General features: G+C 44.7%; 1 protein-coding gene across 5 annotated transcripts in view; it reads right to left on the bottom strand.

Annotated features, from left to right (window-relative positions):
* The window catches only part of LOC119966118 (zinc finger protein 385D-like), a 1,141,865-nt gene that overhangs the window by 793,824 nt on the left and 327,421 nt on the right, over positions 1–20,620 (bottom strand). For all 5 annotated transcript variants that reach the window (XM_038797352.1, XM_038797351.1, XM_038797356.1 and 2 more), the window contains one exon: positions 5,183–5,281. In XM_038797352.1, coding sequence (XP_038653280.1) covers positions 5,183–5,281 — 99 coding nt within the window. The remainder of the gene's footprint in view (positions 1–5,182; positions 5,282–20,620) is intronic.

Here is a 20,620-nt window from a genome sequence, read left to right as displayed (position 1 = left end):
GTATGCATTAACAATTCATAACTATACACTCCAGGATATATTGGATTGGATTGGATTGAATTTGTTTATTGTCACGCGTACCGAGGTACAGTGAAAAGTATTTTTCTGCAAGCAGCTCAACAGATCATTCAGTACATGGAAGAAAAGGGAATTAAACAAAATTCAAGAAAATACATGAGAATACATAATATGGCAACACAAGATATACAATGTAACTACATAAGCATTGGCATCGGTTGAAGCATACAGGGTGTAGTGTTAATGAGGTCAGTCAATAAGAGGGTCATTTAAGAGTCTGGTGACAGTGGGGAAGAAGCTGTTTTTGAGTCTGTTGGTGCGTGTTCTCAGACTTCTGTATCTCCTGCCCGATGGAAGAAGTTGGAAAAGTAAGTAAGCCAGGGTGGGAGGGATCCTTGATTATGCTGCCCGCTTTCCCCCGGCAGCGGGAGGTGTAGATGGAATCAATGGATGGGAGGCAGGTTCGTGTGATGGACTGGGCGGTATTCACGACTCTCTGAAGTTCCTTGCGGTCCTGGGCCGAGCAGTTGCCATACCAGGCTGTGATGCAGCCCGATAGTAGCTTTCGATAGTGCATCTGTAAAAGTTGGTAAGGGTTAATGTGGACATGCCGAATTTCCTTAGTTTCCTGAGGAAGTATAGGCGCTGTTGTGCTTTCTTGGTGATAGCGTCGACGTGAGTGGACCAGGATAGATTTTTGGTGATGTGCACCCCTAGGAATTTGAAACATATTCCTAACTAGGTGCTATCTCCATGCTGCTTCTGCTGGACTCTGCACCATTCTGCCTCCTGTCTACTGTATGTGACTCTCTGCATCACTATGTGGGCCCCCACTCCCACATTAACCCTCACTCTGCACAACACCCTGATACTACACATTCACCCAAATATATTTACAATACAATCTTTACTTTACTTACTACCCTCTCTCTCCAACTCAAGTCTCTGAGTTTATAATTTCAGATGGTCTGGAGGCATGACAATTCTTCCGGATTTTGTTCCGTAACGTTTGGAGGAACGGCAGTCTCAGTAGTTTTGGGTTGACATTGTCAGTTTGACATTGAAATAGTAGGACCCTGTTTTTCCGGGACTTAACTTTCTCCATTTTATTCATTTTTTGCACCCTTTGGAGTTGAATTTCTCCTTATCTCCTCATTTATCGACAACCCACCTGCTTTGTTTGGACTCCATGGGATTGTCCCATTACTTCCGGAGGGAATGTTCACTTCTCCATTTTACATTAACTTATTAACTCGGCAGACATTTGATAAAACATGAAGTTTATGCAATCTACTGGATTATTAAACCATTGAAATGTACTGGAAGGCAATTTTTCAGATTTGTATTCCATTGTAATACATTCTACTTTCTTTTAATCATGTTCAACCACCATGGGCTATGGCATCGGCTGTGGTCCTGCGTTGCAGCTTTCTTTCAGTTGCACTCTGGTATGCTCGTTCTGATCCTGATTCCTGGTCATTTCTGGCTTTTGACCTTTTTTTTGTCCACCATTTTTGTGATCTGCCTAGGTCCCTTGATGCTGCCTTCATTTGGGTTATTTTTCTCATCTGCACAGTGACTTATTCTTCTGCCTTTCAGATTTTATTTTCCTTAATTTTGCTCAGCCTTTTGTGATCTGCTAGGTCCTCAGACTCTATATTCGATCAGGTTTGGCAATGGACTCCCACGTGTCCTGGTGCAGTCCTTTGACCTTAATGCTTGCAATGAAGCATCTTTTAAGGCTTTCTCCAACTGTGCTTTCAATTTAGGCACAATTCCCACAGGTTAGACTGCAGTTTCTATAATTTTTCATTCAGGATCTTGGGATCTTTCCCATCACTGCCACCATGTTACAAAGATCTGTTCAATGTCCCCGAAAGAAGTCTGGTGGCTTGTAGGGTTGAATATGAAGTGTTTAACAGCTCATAATTATATATCTACCCAGGGTACAACACTAGCTAGGTACTATCTCTTTCTGGCTTCTGTTAAGGTCCAGGGTTTAGAGAACCCCAAAGTATATCATGGAGTTCACCTGACCCTTAACTTTGAATTTATTGTGGTTATGGGGAGCACATGGGCCTGCATTTCAGGTGTTATTCAACAGAGTGTTACAGTACTTTTAAATTAAAACAATGTTTATTTATGAAACCAGTTAACACTTTATAAACCCACAGTTAACATCTTAACAACTATCAACACCAATAAATCCCCATAGAATACAGTACTCGATAGATAACCCTTGATAAATTCCCAAACAACATCCAGAAGACAAAAGACCCTTTTAACACAGAGGTCAGGTTTAAATTCTCTAATGAGAGCAGTTATCCCTTTGAAATCACCCAAATGAATACTCTTTAGCTTGTAGAGAGATCCATGCACATCTGCTAGCTTTCACTGCAGCTCTTCTCTCTGAAAACAAAACTAAAAACTGACTCTGTAGCAGCCTGCTCAAAAATGAAATAAAGTAGCCAGGCAGCCCAGCTCAACCCACACTCTAACATCACTGATAAACACCCATTTCTTAAAGACCCATTTCTTAAAGATACTCTCACATGACACTTCTGCTGCATTCTACACCATTCTGCCTCTTGTCAACATACATGTGACTCTCTACATCACTATGTGGGTGTACTGTTACCCCAGTCCCATATTAAGCCTTACTCTGCTGAACATCCTTATATTACAGAAACAAGAGACTTTTGATCCCATAAAAACTCTTTCAACACTGAATAATTATACATTCAAAATCAATGTATGTCTAGGTGAAGGAATCTGACTATTTCTGACAGGTAAAATGGTTAATTAACAATCCTTTGATTATAGATTTAAGAAACTCAGTTCAAAGGTCATTTTAAAATGGATTCCATCATGGCACTGCAAAACTGTACAAATTTAACATCAGTTTGCAAAGCACATAGCTTGCAGAAATGAGACACGGCATTTGAAACAGTTTGAAAACGAGCTAAACAAATGCAACATTTCTACTGAAGGTCAGGTTGACATTAGAGTTCATATGAACCTTCCATTGTTCAAAAGAAGGAATCATAAGACAAAGTGCATACCAGTGCAATGATAAGAACAGATTTTGCAGACCAACACATACTAAAGAATTAGAAGATGCAACATGACTGATAATTTCAAGTTAATGCTGCATATTGAAGATAGACAACCCAATCATCAAACCAAATGTGTTGAAGACCCATCCAAACCAATCAGCATGTTACAGGGGCAGGAATAGATTGACTTAGACTGATAACAAATTCCTTAAAGGTAATAGTTTTAGGCTATTATTTCCATTCTAGAATCATCCTATACTTTTTGCCTGAGAAGCTATCTACTATCTTTGTTTCATATTTTCCATTTCCACTTCTAACCTGCGCGACTGTCTGCTTTGAGCAAAGAAACCATTACTGGGGCAGCACAGTGGTGCAGTGGGTTAGCCCTGCAGCCTCACGGCGCTGAGGTCCCAGGTTCGATCCCGGCTCTGGAGGCCCATGTGGAGTTTCCACATTCTTCCCGTGTTTGTGTGGGTTTCGCCCCCACAACTTAAAGATGTGCAGGCTAGGTGGATTGGCCACACTACGTTGCTCCTTAATTGGAAAAAATTAATTGGGTACACTAAATTTATTTTTAAAAAAAGAAACCATCACTGCATTTTGAATTCCAAGTAGTTTGTAAATTACTAAGTATAATCATATCAAGTAAAGCTTTCTGCAGGGGCCTGTATTGAGAACATTTGATTTTATAACCACAGGAAGATTACTCTCTTTATAATCAATAGATACCAATAAAAGTTCACTTCGCATCCGAGAGGTCTAGTGCACATTTCTGCCTAGTTAATTGTACAAGGGCAGTCTTCATCACTAGAGTTCTGAATTTGTGCTACGACTGCTAACAAGTAGAAAGGTATTTGTCTTCATGTAAGGAAGGGCTGGGTTAATTGATCAAGGTTTGTGGCCATCTACAAACTACAATGAAGTTTATTCCTGTGCAAGGATCACAGAATGGGTAATAGGAGCAGGAATGGTACTGATAGAGTGCTGCACAGTTGGAGGTGCTGTTTTCATAATGAGATGTTTAACCAAGGCTGTATCCACCCTCTCAGTGGGTGCTAACAATCCCATGACACTATTTTGAAGACGAGGAGGAGAGATATCCCCAGAGCCCTGGTGAATATTTACTCCTCAATCAACATTCCCAAAACAGATTATTGTCACATTGTGAGTGTCGGCTGAGTGCAAATTCCAACATTACAGCAGTGACTGAACAAGTAGTCCATTGGCTTTAATGTGCTTTGAGACATCTGCCAGCTCTGAAAAGCATGACATAAATTCAATTCTTATTTTTTTCTGAAAACAAAACCTACTTTAAATCATGCCTCAAAACATTAAAGTATCAGATGTGTCAAGCAGCATTATATTTCCCTTCAGAATTGTGCCATACACTTGCAATACTTGTTGAATTTGAAGTCGATATGAAGCACAGTTAGAAATATAGAGGCATCGAAGATTTATGGCAAAGAAGGCGACCATTCAACTCATCATGTCAGTGTCAACTGAAAATGAGCCAACCAAAATCCCACTTACTAACACTTGCTCCTGAGCCCTAGAGGTTAGGGCACTTCAAATGCACATCCAAGTAATGTTTAAAGGCAATGAGGGTTTTACCCCTCCAATCCTTCTACCAATTACTTTTAAATCCATTTCCCTGATTATTGACTTCCCTGCTGATGGAAATAGGTGCTTTCTATCCGTGCTATCTCATTGCTTTATATACCTCAATTCAATCTGACCTCAGCCTCCAATGTTCCATTCCCTATTCCTGGCAACATCCTTGTCTCCTCTGTACCCTCTCTAATCATCATTCCAGTATTTCACTTTAAAGTCATTCAAATATTCCAAATAAAGACTTTAACATATTGCATATTTGACTTATGATTCAGATACAATCATGCTCTGTAAACATTGTTTAAAGAAAAGCAAGCCTGAACTTGAATTCCTGTCTCATCTAAAATCTAAGCTTCCCAGACTGAGGAATTCCATTAAAAGGAGGCATGTATACTGCTGTTCACATGGTTATTGGTGTTCATTTTATCACGCACAGCAATAAACATCTTCTCTTTGCAGCTAACAACATGAGAGAGCAGGAAAATTCTTGAAATTACCTTTATTGTAATTCCCCAGATCTACGGCAGGCGAGAGGGCAGCTAATGTGCAGGCCGTCCAAAACGCAGGTCTTGGCAATTTCATATCGTCACCACCAACTAAAGGGAATTTCAGGGGGTCACATGCAAAAAAAAAACTTAGCATTAAAATCCCCCCATTTCAGCATTAATTAACAGAAATGATCAGAATGCTTTATCAGTACAATTTTATCGGTACAAGCATTGTGATATTTGTGATTCGATCTGTAGGCTGTGCTGTTGCAAGATAATTGCAAAGGATAAAATTGACATTTATTGCAGCACCAATATTAGTCATTGAAACTAATGATGCTAACATACTAATCTTGTGATTTAGTGGAATATAGAGAATGCTCCATGGGTGGCACGGTGACACAATGGTTTGCACTGTTGCCTCACAGAGCCAGGGACCTGGTTTCAATTCCGGGCTCGGGTGACTGTCTGAACATTCTTCCAGTGTCTGTGTGGGTTTCCTCCGGGTGTTCCGATTTCCTCCCACAGTAAAGATAGGCAGGTTAGGTGTATTGGCCATGCTAAATTGCCCCTTGGTGTCCAAAAATGTGCAAGTTAGGTGGGGTGATGGGGATAATAATAATAATCTTTATTGTCACAAGTAGGCTTACATTAACACTGCAATGAAGTTACTGTGAAAATTCCCTAGCCGCCGCATTCCGGCGCCTGTTCAGGTACACAGAGGGAGAATTCAGACTGTCCAACTTTCCTAACAGCACGTCTTTTTGGACTTTTGGGAGGAAACCGGAGCACCCGGAGGAAATCCATGCAGACACAAGGAGAACGTGCAGGCTCCGCACAGACAGTGACCCAAACCGGGAATCGAACCTGGGACCCTGGCGCTGTGAAGCCATAGTGCCAACCGCAATGCTACCGTGCTGCCCATAGGATGGGGGAGTGGGCCTATAAGGATGCTCTTTCAGAGGGTCACTGCAGATCCAATGGGCCGAATGGCCTCCTTCTGCATTGTAGTGATTCTATGTTCTTCTATGCTTGAACACGCTTTTCCACATTTCCCTCAACAGACTATTTTACAGTTGGAGTAAATAATGTAACTTCCTTACTGTGTGCCTGACTTGATTTGTGACTGAATGTGTCATGAAGTATTCAGTCTTGATCTGGAGTGGAATTTATCTCCTACTGAGCATTTACAGCTGTGGTTATAATGTATTCTGTCATTGGACATATGATCTCAAAATTGTATGCACTCTGCCATTAATTTCTGTCCATCAGTATTCAGTGGATGGAACATTGTGGGCAATGTGCCAGTTATGACAGGCCCTGCCATATTGCTGTCTTCACAAAATGTATTCTATAGCTGTCAGAAAATATCCTTCCTCCCCTGAACCTATGTCTCTCAAACTTACTTGTGTTCTACGTACTCTGCATTGTTCACACTGAAATAAAAGCAAAATATTGCAGATGATGAATGTGGTGGTTTGAAACTAGAAGCGTCCAGTAGTTAACAAGGGGTTCATTGATGAAAGGCAGAGGCAGCATGCAAGAGGCACAGAACACACTTCAACAGATCTGGTCACTGGGATTTCCCATTGAATGCCCCCCTCGCTGCTCGACAACCTGCGGTGGCAGTGTGCCATGATAGTGACCAGAAGATACCGCTGCCATGAACAACCGGATCTGTTTCTCTCTCTCCAGATGCTGCCAGACCTGCCGAGGTTTTCCAGCACTTTCTGGTTTTATCTGTTTACAACGGAGTTGAGTGGGAATGCCGTAGCAATAAACCTGAACATACTTTAAACCCATTTCTGATGGATTAGGTAGCAGGGGAGCTTTAGAAGTCTGCAAAGCATTTAACTATCAGGTATTACTTCCATTAGTCACTGAATTCTTCCAGTGTTTGCCAACATACATTTTTGGCACTCTATGAGGGTTTTGTTATTTAATGCACAGCGTTCATTAATATTTTAAAAGGCACACTAAGTAAATCATAAAGTCATTGACTAAATTTCCCCAAGAACCAAAGCTAATTTGTTAAATTCCACTGGGATTGTGCCATATTTTAAGCTGCAGCAATTTCCAATGATACTGATCTTCAACACACAGGCCCGAAAGTTAAGGAAGAGTAACCTAAAGTTAGACTTTATAAAATTGAGCGCGATCTAATGGAAACATTCAAGTGTGGTAGCAAGCGGAAATGCTGGGCGTTTCCTGGCAGCTGATCCGGTTAATCCGCCATCGGTATCTAATGTTACTGAGGATAATTAATGACACGCTATGGACTTCACGCCGCAAATGACTGTCCCGCTGGCTGATTCGCCGGGACCACGCCCAGTAGCCCACCGCTAATGAGGGGGAGCAGCAAACCCAAGACCACATGCAGACATGCCATCATGCAGACCAGCTCCACGATTCAGATATACCAAGCTGGCCAGACTGATGGAAATGGTTGAGTCCACAATACCCTGTTCCCCCGAAGGGATCGCAGGGTCAGTCATAGGACAGCCAGTACCACCTGGGAAGCAGTGGCAACGGCCATCAGCTCGGGAAGTGCCACCAGGAGGACCGCAACTCAGTGCCGCAAGAAGCTCAACGGCCTCCACCGGGCTGCACGGGTGAGTTGGCATCAGCCCACTGGCACCGGTCCCGCCAGCTACCCCTGAAGAATGACCTGCATCAAATTTGAGGCAGAGAGAAGGTGGATGTGATGACCCTTACAATTTTCATACCTGGAAACACTGGGTGGAATTTTCCCAAAATTGGAGAGTACTGATCAGGTGAAAAAGGCTGTGTGAGATTCATTGGCTTTTCAGATGCCTTTTTTCTCCTGGTTAAACAACACTCAGTGCAATTTCCAATTGTTGGAGAAGATCACACAGGCAGCTGAGAGGGGCCAGAATTTATAAAGGGTGCCCCAAAACTACAATTAAGGTCCCCCTCCCCCACTCCCTCATGGAGATTGGAACTCCCCACAGAGATTAGTGAGGTGATATGCATCACTGTAGATACACAAGGGGTTAATGTAAGTACATTTAGACTAGCTAGACACTAGAGGGAGCACCAGAGACATGACACACAGACAATCAACCAATAGGTCAATAAGATAGGACACGACCAATGGGCATTCACGATACACACAGAGGTGACACTACGACAGGAGGGCATTACACCAACCCATATATAAAGGACATAGCACACATGATCTTCTTCTTTCCAGTGGAGACACTCAGTGAGTACAGACACAGGGTTGATTCAACATCACACCCACCACGTGGATTGTAGCAGACTGGTTCATCAGTCTGAGTAGCTATAGAATGATTAACAGTAGAGTTGAATCCAAGTAGGAGAAGTGTTAATAGTTCAATAAACGTGTTGAAGCTATCTCCACCTCTGAACCTTCCTTTGTCAGAGTGCACATCAAGGAAGCCGCTTATGCTACGTCAAGAGAATGCATTGCTATTCTGCCCAGGCTGACTGCCCACCTACGAAAATGGCTACTCACCTCCTCAGATCCCCACATCAGCCACTTCGCTTGCTTCATGCTTTTGAATAGGTGTACTGAACACCGCCCATGTGACCTCTGACAGGGGAGGTGGTTAGATCATGGGAGGCCATTTGATAGGGGATCCTTCCGGTAAATGGGACGGAGATGGTCTTAATTGGTGATTATTAGTTTCTCACTACGCCACAGTGGGATCCATGTCTCACCAACGGGAGTGGGCCACTTAGATTGGAAATCGATCGATGCCCGGCGTAGATCTCAATTTAAGCCTCTCCCGCTATCTAACCAGCTTGCTCATTTTCACGCCCATTGTGACCCAGCCCATTGTATCAAAATTGAAGAAAAAGTAATTGCTTGCAGTCTACAGAACCTTCTATGTTTCTATATGCGGGGTGTTTTGGGCTCGCCAGTGATGGACGTCGTGAAGGGCGGAACTGGAACACCTGGGGTACGGGCAAAAGCCCATTTTCCACCAGTGTAAAAAATGGAGTGCAATTTGCTGCTTCTGATTTTCGTGGAGACCCTTATAGCCACAATGTTCCAGGGCAGTGAAGACAACTAACTCAAACAAAACCCTTTCACCTGTGCCCTCCATACAGACTCAGTCTTAACACCTTCTTTGCTACCCTCTTCATTTCAATGAAGGATATCAATCTCTCAATCTCAGAATGAATACTCACAATGGCCTCGTTGGCAGTCTCCGGAGCACGTGGTTATGGGATACAAACTCCACCTGAACGCACTGTGAAGAAATTAGACATGATGCAATCTTTTCAAGCATCATGCCAACAGACCACTGCTTGTGGCAGCCTTCAAGAGGCAGAATAGCAATGCAAACTTCAGTGCACTTGTAGCTGTATGCCTGGAGCATTGCAAGATATCTCATTGAGGACAATCATCAATCACTGGTTTTCACATGATTGTCTCTGAGGACTGATCCTGACTGCGGTATGTCTCTACAGGCCATTCCTTATGCAAGAATAATGTTCTGGTCTGATCCTCACACTGAGTCCTCAGCATGAGTTAGTGCTGTAGGATGCTGCAATCTGTCACTGTCAATCGTGGATGTAAGCCTGTGAGTCAGGTCACCTTTGTGTGCACAGAGGGTGTTTTAACAGCACCATTGTCTGATCAGTGAGAAGCACTCTTGATCCAGACGTGGTCTGGAGCTTCCAGGAGCAGCATCTCCCATTTATTAGTCCGGAATCTGGGTCCTGGACACAGAAAGCTTCAAAGCCGATACTCATGGGGCCTCACGGTAGCATGGTGGTTAGCATCAATGCTTCACAGCTCCAGGGTCCCAGGTTCGATTCCCGGCTGGGTCACTGTCTGTGTGGAGTCTGCACGTCCTCCCTGTGTGTGCGTGGGTTTTCTCCGGGTGCTCCGGTTTCCTCCCACAGTCCAAAGATGTGCGGGTTAGGTGGATTGGCCATGCTAAATTGCCCGTAGTGTAAGGTTAATGGGGGGATTGTTGGGTTACGGGTATACGGGTTACGTGGGTTTAAGTAGGGTGATCATTGCTCGGCACAACATCGAGGGCCGAAGGGCCTGTTCTGTGCTGTACTGTTCTATGTTCTATGTTCATGAAGCCACATGATATGGCCCTCTGATGCAAGTCGAAGATATGCATTGCCCAACCACTATGTTGATCCAGAGGCTTTGATGATGCCACTGGTGTCGACAGAAAGGTGATTCACTGTACCGAGATACCATAAACCTGAGGGACATGATGGGAGATTAGTGAAGAGGGGCAGTCATGCATGGTTGCACAGTGGTTAGCACAGCTGCTTCACAGTGCCAGGGACCTGGGTTCAATTCCAGCCTTGGATGACTGTGAGGAGTTTATACTATCACCCCCGTGTCAGCATGTGTTTCCTCCAGGTGCTCCGGTTTCCTCCCACAGTCCAAAGATGTGCAGGTTAGGTGGATTGGCCATGCTAATAATGTCCAAAGGTTAGGTGGGGTCACGGAGATAGTGCGTGGGAGTGGGCTTGGGTAGGGTGATCTTTTGGAGGGTCGGTGCAGCATCGATGATCCGAATGGCCTCCTTCTGCACTGTAGCGATTCTATGACACCTAAGTGGTCACCATGCTTCTTACTGGTCTTCCCGTTAACTTTGGCTACATAAGGCACCGGCCCAGACTAGGCCCCAACCTGTTCTGCGACCCAAGGAGAACCTGCTGTGAAATTTTGGACCAAAACCAGATCTCCCATCTCAAAAACCTGTCATGGAATCATAGAATCAGTGAATCTACAGTGCAGAAGGAGGCCATTTTGGACCAGCAAGTCTGCACCGGCACTTGGAAAGACCACCCCATTTAAGCCCACACCTCCACCCCATCCCCGTAACCCAGTAAACCCACCAAACCTTTTTTTTTTAACATTGAGGGCAATTTATCATGGCCAATCCACCTAACCTGCATGTCTTTTGGGACGTGTGGAAGGAAACCGGAGCATCTGGAGGAAACCCACCCAGACACGGGGAGAATGTGTAGATTCCACACAGACAGTGACCCAGCCGGGAATTGAACCTGGGACCCAGGAGCTGCGAAGCAACAGTGATCACCACTGTGCTACCATGCCTGTCATGTCTCTGCTCTGACCGCTGACTCTTCTGGGAGACCTGAAATGCCTCCACAGTCCCAGCCAAATGTGGAAATACAAGATCCCATCGGGTTCTCATCCGACAGCCCATGTGCAGCACAGCTCGTGTGACTCCCTTGGTTAAATGAGGGATTGAGTTGTGCAGCAACAAAAAATTTAGACAACTTCTGGCGAGGTGGTTTATCCAACTTCTTTTTCATGGGATTCTTGAAAGTTTGCACACCTTCTCAGCCAGACTGCTTGACTCTCGGTGATTGGGGCTTTTCTCATTTGATAAAACATAGAACAGTACAGCACAGAACAGGCCCTTCGGCCCTCAATGTTGTGCCGAGCCATGATCACCCTACTCAAACCCACGTATCCACCCTATACCCGTAACCCAACAACCCCCCCCCCTTAACCTTACTTTTTTTAGGACACTACGGGCAATTTAGCATGGCCAATCCACCTAACCCGCACATCTTTGGACTGATGTGTGCCATTCGCTCTCAGAAAGTGTTGGAAATCATCGCAGGTGAAGGGGGTGTCATTGTCTAAAAAGATTGCCTCGGGAAGCCCATGAACAGCAAACACACGATGTAAAGACCCTACCTTGGCTGCCGAGGTAGTGGACCCCATCTCCTGGATGGATAACCACTTTGAATGGGCATCGACCAGCATTAAAAACACATTGCACAAATAATGGGCTCGCATAATCCATGTGGACCCTGGTCCATGGGCAACCTGGCCATTCTCATGGGTGATGTGTGGTTGAAGGTGGCAAAGATAGTTGCATTTGGCAAGGGTGGCACTGTTGTATGAACTCTTCAATGGTTTTGTCTATTCCTGGCCGCCAGATGTAACTGGACGTCAACATCTTGATCTTTATCTGCCTTAGTGGGCGATGTGAAACTCCTGAATGAGGGCCTCCCTAGCCTGACGTGAGACAGTCACCCATGACCCCCACAGAGTCACGCAGCCTTCACATGTCTCTGTTGACGCTGCTGCCGCTGCCTTCTCCGGCATCCGGCCATCTGGCCTGCCGGCAGCAGTGCGAAGGCAGCTTCCGCGGGGTCCAAGATATCATTCATCCCGTGTAATATCTGTAAGGAATTGGAGAGAGTGTGAGACTGACAGCCAGCGTGGCTTCCACCCCGGGGCCCTCCTTTTCCCCTATTGATCCTGACACACCCTGCCAAAGCATTCCGGCTACAGCGAGAGCCCCTGGTGACCGGACCCCAGACTCTGTACCCCAGATACCCGTATGTAACCGTTACCTGGACCATGTTCCGCAACCTGGTTGCAGAAATGTCCCCGGTGCTGGGCACCAGCCCCTGGGTGTTCAGAAGATGGCTGCTATTTCCATGATGTTGCTTCCTGCAGTGTTCAGACACAGTGTCCAGGCATCACGAACTGATTGGGATGCTACGAAATAACTGCCACATGCCACATGGCCTGCCCACCCATGGGAATCCACTTGGGAGATGTGAAGCGCTCTCTTAACTACGATTGCCTATTCCCTATTAGCAATGACATTCCGCAGCGCAACCAGAGGCCTCCATGGTCTGGTAATTATGGGTGGTCGGTGGAGCAGACAGGCAGGGGCTGGGGTTGCCCCCGTAATGGGTACACATGATTCCGTCACCCAGCCACCCTGCACACTGATGCCGGCCCACCCCGACTGAGTCTGGGCCACCCCCGGGGCTCATCCAGTCTGCCCCCCTTCACCCCCGAGCACCGGGGCAGCAACCCCAGTGCCCCCAGGCTCATTGCCTGGGAGCGAAGACAGCTATTCAGCACCTCGGGTCCCCACAACAGCCATTCCACTAGCTTTGTCTTTTTAAAAAGATATACTAATCGGCGCCCACGCGACCACGTGCTGGGGAGATGGTTAGACCATGAGGGGCCATTCGATAGGGCGTCACTCCTGTTAATTGTATGGAGAATGGCCTTAATGATGATTATGAGTTTTTCACCACGCTACAGCAGGATCCTGATTTTGTCACAGAAGCGGGCTGGTTAGATCACAAACTGATCAGCGCCCAGCGGCCAACACGGCCATTAAATCGCGCGCACTATGTCTGAACCAGAAGTGGAAGTTATAATAGATAATTCAACATCAAAGCAGGTACAGAAAGTAAAGAAGGAAAGAAAAATGAGAGTCAGAAAGTAAAAAATGAAAAAAGGTTTAAAAAATCTCTAACAAGAATTAAAACTCTCCAATTGTAATAAACAGATTATTGCCAGAAATTATTATTATTTGACAGTAATTCACATTTGTTATATTGTTAATAATTATTTACTCTAGAATGGACAAGTCGCATCTTTTTGGGTGTATTTAGTCTCATTAAGAAGATGATGTACTTCCGTACGTTGCAGTGTTGAAACTCTCATTTCCACTTAATAATGATGAGTGACCCGAGAGCCTCATTTATTTTGATAGCTGAATCCATCGCCATTATCTGGTTATTTATCTCGTTGCTATTTGTGAAACTTTGCTGTGTACAAATTGGCTGCCATGATTCTGACATTCACAACAGTCACAACACTTCAATATACTTGGCTGTAAACTGCTTTGGGATGGCCTGTGAACATAAATGTTGCTGTATAAATGCAAGTTATTTATTTTTCTTGCCAGCCAAACTCTTTTGCACCTTCTGCAACTTTGATAAAGGGTTGCCACAAATTTCCCCCTTACATTGATCACTAATCCTTAGTCATCCCAACTTGTTGAAAATTAAGCCCATGAAATCCAGACAGAGGTACACGATGTATGTCAAGTAAATTCTTCAGGCAAGAACAAGACAAAATGCAATCAGTGATAGGGGAAGTGAAGAGAAAATACAACCTCGCAAATAGAGAATATGGGAATAGAATGGCAGGTAACATAAAAGGATACCCAAAATTTTCTACTTGCATGTGAATAATAAGCAGGTAATAAGACATGAAGTGGGGCTGATTATGTGCTTCAAGGTGCAGAGCAAGTCTAGGATTCTTAATGGCCACTTTCTATCAAAGATTATTAAGGAACAGGATGTTGACGGAATACGGCGGCACAGTGGTTATCACTACTGCCTGACGGCGCCAGGGACCCGGGTTCGATTCTGGCCTTGGAAGATTGTCTGTGTGAAGTTTGCATGTTCTCCCGTGTCTGTGTGGGTTTCCTCTGGTTTCTTCCCACAGCCCAAAGATGAGCATGTTAGACGGATGGCCATGCTAAATTGCCCCTTAATGTCCAAAGTTTTGCAGGTTAGGTTACAGGGATAGGGCTGGGTGTGGTGAGGGAGTGGATCCAGGAAGGGTACTCTTTCAGCAGGCGTCAGTGCAGACGCGATAGGATAATTGGTCACCTTCTGCACGGTAGGGATTCTATGATCTGTAGAAGTGGGAGTGGCAGAGGTTATGGACAGCTGAAAATTGATTGGCACTATGTTATGGAACGATAGCTACGTTTGAAGTGGATAAATTGCTGGCTCCAGGTAGGGCCACGTTGCTGAAGGAAGTGAGCATGAATAAGCAGAAGAGATTGCATAATATTCCAATATTCCCTAGTAGCAGAAGTACCAGAGAATTGGAGAGTGGCAATGTGACAAGCTTATTCAAGAAAGGGTGTAAATACATTCCTAGTAACCACAGACCAGTCAGTTTAACTTCAGTGGTGGGTAAAGTTTTAGAAACAATAAACAGGCACTTGAAGAGGCTTTAGTGAATTGGGAGAGTCAAAATGGATTTGTAAAAGGCAGGTTGTGCTTGATTAACCTAATTTAACTTTTGATGAAGTAACAGTGAAGGTTGATAAGGGAAAGCAATAGATGTTGTCTGTGTAGATTTCAAGAAAGCTTTTGATAAAAGTACCACATAAAAGGCTGTTTAACAACATTGAGGCTCATGGAATAGGAGGGTCAGTGTCAGCTTTGGTGAAAATTTGGCTTCAGGACAGAAAACAACAAATTGTAGTAAACAGTTGTTTTTTCAGACTGGAAGATGGCAGACAATGTGGTTCCCCAAGGTTCAGTGGGAGAACCATTGCTTTTTTTGATATATACAACTCACTCGATATTGAATACAGAACAAAGTTCAAAATTTCCCTTCGAGGGCAAACGTGGAGATGTGGATGACAGTGAGGATGATACCAGTCGACTGCAACAGGGCATAGATAGGCAAGCAGAAAGGGCAGACAAGTGGTAGATGGAATGTAATACACGCAAGTGATAAATGATGCATTTTGGCAGAAAGGCTAAGTAGAGACAATACCGAATAAATGGCACAATTCTGTACAGTGACAGAAGGACCTGGGGTCCATGTGCACAGATCTTTGAAGATGGCAGGGCACATTGAGAGAGCAATTAGTAATGTATATGAGATTTTAGACTTCATAAATAGCGGCATTAAGTACAAAACCAGGGAAGTTATGTTGAAACTGTTTAAAGTTCTAGTTAGACCATGACAAGAGCATTGTGTCCAGTTCCAGTCATATGTTAGAAAGGGAGTGAGGGTCCGATAGAGGGTGCAGAGGAGTTTCACCAAAATGATTCCTGGGATGAGGGAGGTTAGCTACAAGGTCAAGTTGGAGAATCTGGAATTCTCCTTGCACCACAGGAAATTAAGAGGCGATTTCATAGAGGTGTATAAAATCATGACGAGTTTAGATAAAGGTAGACAAAGAAAAACTGTTCCCAGAAGTTGATGGCAAAAGAACTAAGGTTTTGGACATGAGATGCAGGAGGGGATATGAGGAAGAACATTTTTACATAACGAGTGGTAATGGTCTGAAACTCACTGCCTACGAAGATGGTGGAACTGAGTAAGTACTTAAAAAGGAAATTGGATCGGCTCTTGAGGGAAATAAACCTACAGGGCTACAGGGATAGAGCAGAAGAATGGGACTGATTTGATTGTGCTACGAAGAATAGCATGAATTTGATGGGCCAAATGGTCTTATTCTGTGTCGTAACGACTCTGAGGGCAGAACCTTGTGATCCTGGCCACTGGCTGGTGACCACAGTGTCACCTCTTTTCAGTAAGGCATGCTGTGTATTGTGACCCTTATGCCAGTAACTGGCCAGCAGCATTCCTATCCCTGGGATCGAGGACCCTGGAGACAGAAATCCCATGCCTAGGATCATAGAGGGACCCAAGCATAAGTGAATGAAGACAGGAAGGGAGTTGCAGGTGGAGGGTGTTCAACAGCAAGAGATGAAGGATGACTCTCAACAGGGAAACCCTTCCCCTTCCTAATGCCAGGTCCCATGATCAGGCAGGGGACATCTTTGCACAAGGAACTCTTCCTCCAGGGAGCGCTCAAACAAGCCAGGGTTTGCTTGTTGTGTTCCCCATATGGCACGCACCCCCCTGCCCACAGCTGGGTTAGTACCAGTGTGAGTGGGATGAGGCCCTTAATTGGGAATTAATTGCCCACTTAAGGATGTCAACTGGTGGCAGAATGGGAAGCCGTCCACAGCCTTCCTGCCCTGGACTTAATCAGGACAGAGACAGGAAGGTGCAAAGGTCCTCACCCACCACAATAAATGCCCCCTGCCATCAAAGTTGCCATGGGGCAGGGCACAGGATACTTACCGTGACTCTATAATGATGTAATTTTTAATTGCACTTCATTTTCTGTTCTTTGTTAATTTCATAAATTTCCTGTTTTGTTTCTTTATGTTTGCATTCTAACTTTATTATATTGAACCTCCATTTCCCCAACCTGTCTGGTGCAACAGCCTGTTTCAAATGCAGGTCAGAAACAATACTTCGCACTCACCAATTTAAAATAGTGGGTATTGCTTTCAACAATTAGCACAATATACAACATTTTACATGTATGTAAATATATAAAAAATCAACATTCCCTCTTAAAATTTTCTGAATGACTTCTCCAGAATTTACTTCCAAGGTATTTCTGCATGATTTACATTAATTATGTTCAAGGCCCCATTGCCAATTCAACAAAAATAAAAGAAAAAAATGCTCAGTTTGGCAAAATTGATGAGCTGCAATTGAACTATTGTACAATGCACTCTCCGTGAAAGATGTTGCTTCAACTGCAGCTAATAGTTTCTTTCCTCTCCTCTCAGTACAGAAGAATACAATGTGTGCAGAGTAAGGCTTTATATTCCTCTTTGCTGCAGAACATATCCAACTATCGGTTTTTTTTACTGAAGGAGAATCTATATCATCTAATTTCAAATTTCTCCACTTGAGCGCTTTGACCTTCAGAGAAACAAAAAAAAACGATTTGTCTTTTGTACAACAGACTGTTGTTCACCTCCTGACTTACTCGCATTCTTTCAGCCCTGAAAGGACTGCACAGCGCAGGAATGGGTAAAATGAAAATCTAACCGGGAAAAGGTTAGTTATTAAAATAGATGGAACGTTGCTGAGTTTATTATTTGCATGATTAAATGCTTAAAGTATCTCTTCTCCGCAATTTCATTTTTTTTCAGTAAATGAATGACCTCAGTAAACCTGGACCTCAATCCATCGGGATAAGATGTAAATCGGGGCACTGCAGAAATCCCGACCCGTGGACCTATGTGGCAATTGCCAGGAAGTTTGAACTTAAAATAGGTAAATCCCCTGCTCCTGGGACCTTCTGTGAATGTCTGACATTCTGTGGGGACTCCTGTGGGGAGTTTTGCTTGACTTACCTAGATTTTTACCCGGAAATGTAGGCAAATATTAGTGTAACCCTGGGAAACTACAAAGATTCACCCCCCCCCCCCCCCCCCCCCCCCCCCCCCCCCCCCCCCCCCACCACACCCCCCCCCCCCCCCCCCCCCCCCCCTCCCCCCCCCCCCCCCCCCCCCCCCCCACCCCCCCCCCCCCCCCCCCCCCCCCCCCCTCCACATTCACATTGAATCACCCAACTCCTCCCTGCCTCCACTTCTATACCCTGACCCTGGACGACCCTTGACCCCCGACTATCAACCTGACCTGACCCTTCTCAACTGTTTCCCCAACCACCTGAGTACACCCGACCCACCTGAATCTCTACCCATCTACCAACTCACCCAGCTGCCATTCTACACACCAAATGGGTCAATCCCACCAGGGAAGCTGGTGGAATTTAAATTCAATTAATAAATCTGGAATTGAAAGCTAATCTCAGTCAAGAAAATCTGCCATCCTTATCTCGTCTGGCCGACATGCAACTCCAGATCCAGAGCAATGTGGTTGACTCTTAAATGCCCGAGCAAACTATTCAGTTCAAGGGCAACTAGGGATGGGTAACAAGTGCTGGCCCAGCCAACAATGCTCACATCCCCTGAACAAATACAAAATTTAACAATTTATATTGCTTAGCCAACAATTGTGAATATCAAGCTCTGAAAGTTAAATCAATTTGGAATCACATTATTTTCGGAACATTGGAGGATACTTTGTCAAATTCAGATGACTGAGAAATAATAGAGAATTGGATCATAAGAACATAAGAATATAAGAACATAAGAACTAGGAGCAGGAGTAGGCCATCTGGCCCCTCGAGCCTGCTCCGCCATTCAATTAGATCATGGCTGATCTTTTGTGGACTCAGCTCCACTTTCCGGCCCAAACACCATAACCCTTAATCCCTTTATTCTTCAAAAAACTATCTATAGAACATAGAACATAGAACAGTACAGCACAGAACAGGCCCTTCGGCCCTCAATGTTGTGCCGAGCCATGATCACCCTACTCAACCCACGTATCCACCCTATACCCGTAACCCAACAACCCCCCCCCCCTTAACCTTACTTTTATTAGGACACTACGGGCAATTTAGCATGGCCAATCCACCTAACCCGCACATCTTTGGACTGTGGGAGGAAACCGGAGCACCCGGAGGAAACCCACGCACACAGGGGGAGGACGTGCAGACTCCACACAGACAGTGACCCAGCCGGGAATCGAACCTGGGACCCTGGAGCTGTGAAGCATTTATGCTAACCACCATGCTACCCTGCTGCCCATATCTTTACCTTAAAAACATGTAATGAAGGAGCCTCAACTGCTTCACTGGGCAAGGAATTCCATAGATTCACAACCCTTTGGGTGAAGAAGTTCCTCCTAAGGTCAGTCCTAAATCTACTTCCCCTTATTTTGAGGCTATGTCCCCTAGTTCTGCTGTCACCCGCCAGTGGAAACAACCTGCCCGCATCTATCCTATCTATTCCCTTCATAATTTTAAATGTTTCTATAAGATCCCCCCTCATCCTTCTAAATTCCAACGAGTACAGTCCCAGTCTACTCAACCTCTCCTCATAATCCAACCCCTTCAGCTCTGGATTAACCTAGTGAATCCCTCTGCACACCTCCAGCGCCAGTACGTCCTTTCTCAAGTAAGGAGACCAAAACTGAACACAATACTCCAGGTGTGGCCTCACTAACACCTTATACAATTGCAACATAACCTCCCTAGTCTTAAACTCCATCCCTCTAGCAATGAAGGACAAAATTCCATTTGCCTTCTTAATCACCTGTTGCACTTGTAAACCAACCTTCTGTGACTCATGCACTAGCACACCCAAGTCTCTCTGAACAGCGGCATGCTTTAATATTTTATCGTTTAAATAATAATCCCGTTTGCTGTTATTCCTACCAAAATGGATCACCTCACCTTTGTCAAACTTGTATTCCATCTGCCAGACCCTAGCCCATTCACTTAACCTATCCAAATCCCTCTGCAGACTTCCAGTATCCTCTGCACTTTTCGCTTTACCACTCATCTTAGTGTCATCTGCAAACTTGGACACATTGCCCTTGGTCCCCAACTCCAAATCATCTATGTAAATTGTGAACAATTGTGGGCCCAACACGGATCCCTGAGGGACACCACTAGCTACTAATTGCCAACCAGAGAAACACCCATTTATCCCAACTCTTTGCTTTCTATTAATTAACCAATCCTCTATCCATGCTACTACTTTACCCTTAATGCCATGCATCTTTATCTTATGCAGCAACCTTTTGTGTGGCACCTTGTCAAAGGCTTTCTGGAAATCCAGATATACCACATCCATCGGCTCCCCGTTATCTACTGCACTGGTAATGTCCTCAAAAAATTCCACTAAATTAGTTAGGCATAACCTGCCCTTTATGAACCCATGCTGCGTCTGCCTAATGGGACAATTTCTATCCCGATGCCTCGCAATTTCTTCCTTGATCAAAGCTATAGCTGGCAATTTAGGGTTAACAGCCTGAGGGTAAAACTCCTAGCACTGAGTCAGAGGTATATGTCCATACCTGACCTGAGATACATTGTCCCATTCAGAGATATTAGCCCATTAAGGAGTCTGATGGCCTCTCTTGTCCATAAATTGGCCCTGTTATTTAGTATTAAAGGGAGTGAGTAAACAGAAGTCCAGATAGCTACGATGAGTTCA

This window comes from Scyliorhinus canicula, chromosome 5 (assembly GCF_902713615.1).
Source record: "Scyliorhinus canicula chromosome 5, sScyCan1.1, whole genome shotgun sequence".
NCBI classification, from domain to species: domain Eukaryota; kingdom Metazoa; phylum Chordata; class Chondrichthyes; order Carcharhiniformes; family Scyliorhinidae; genus Scyliorhinus; species Scyliorhinus canicula.
This window is presented reverse-complemented; position numbering and strand designations above follow the sequence as displayed.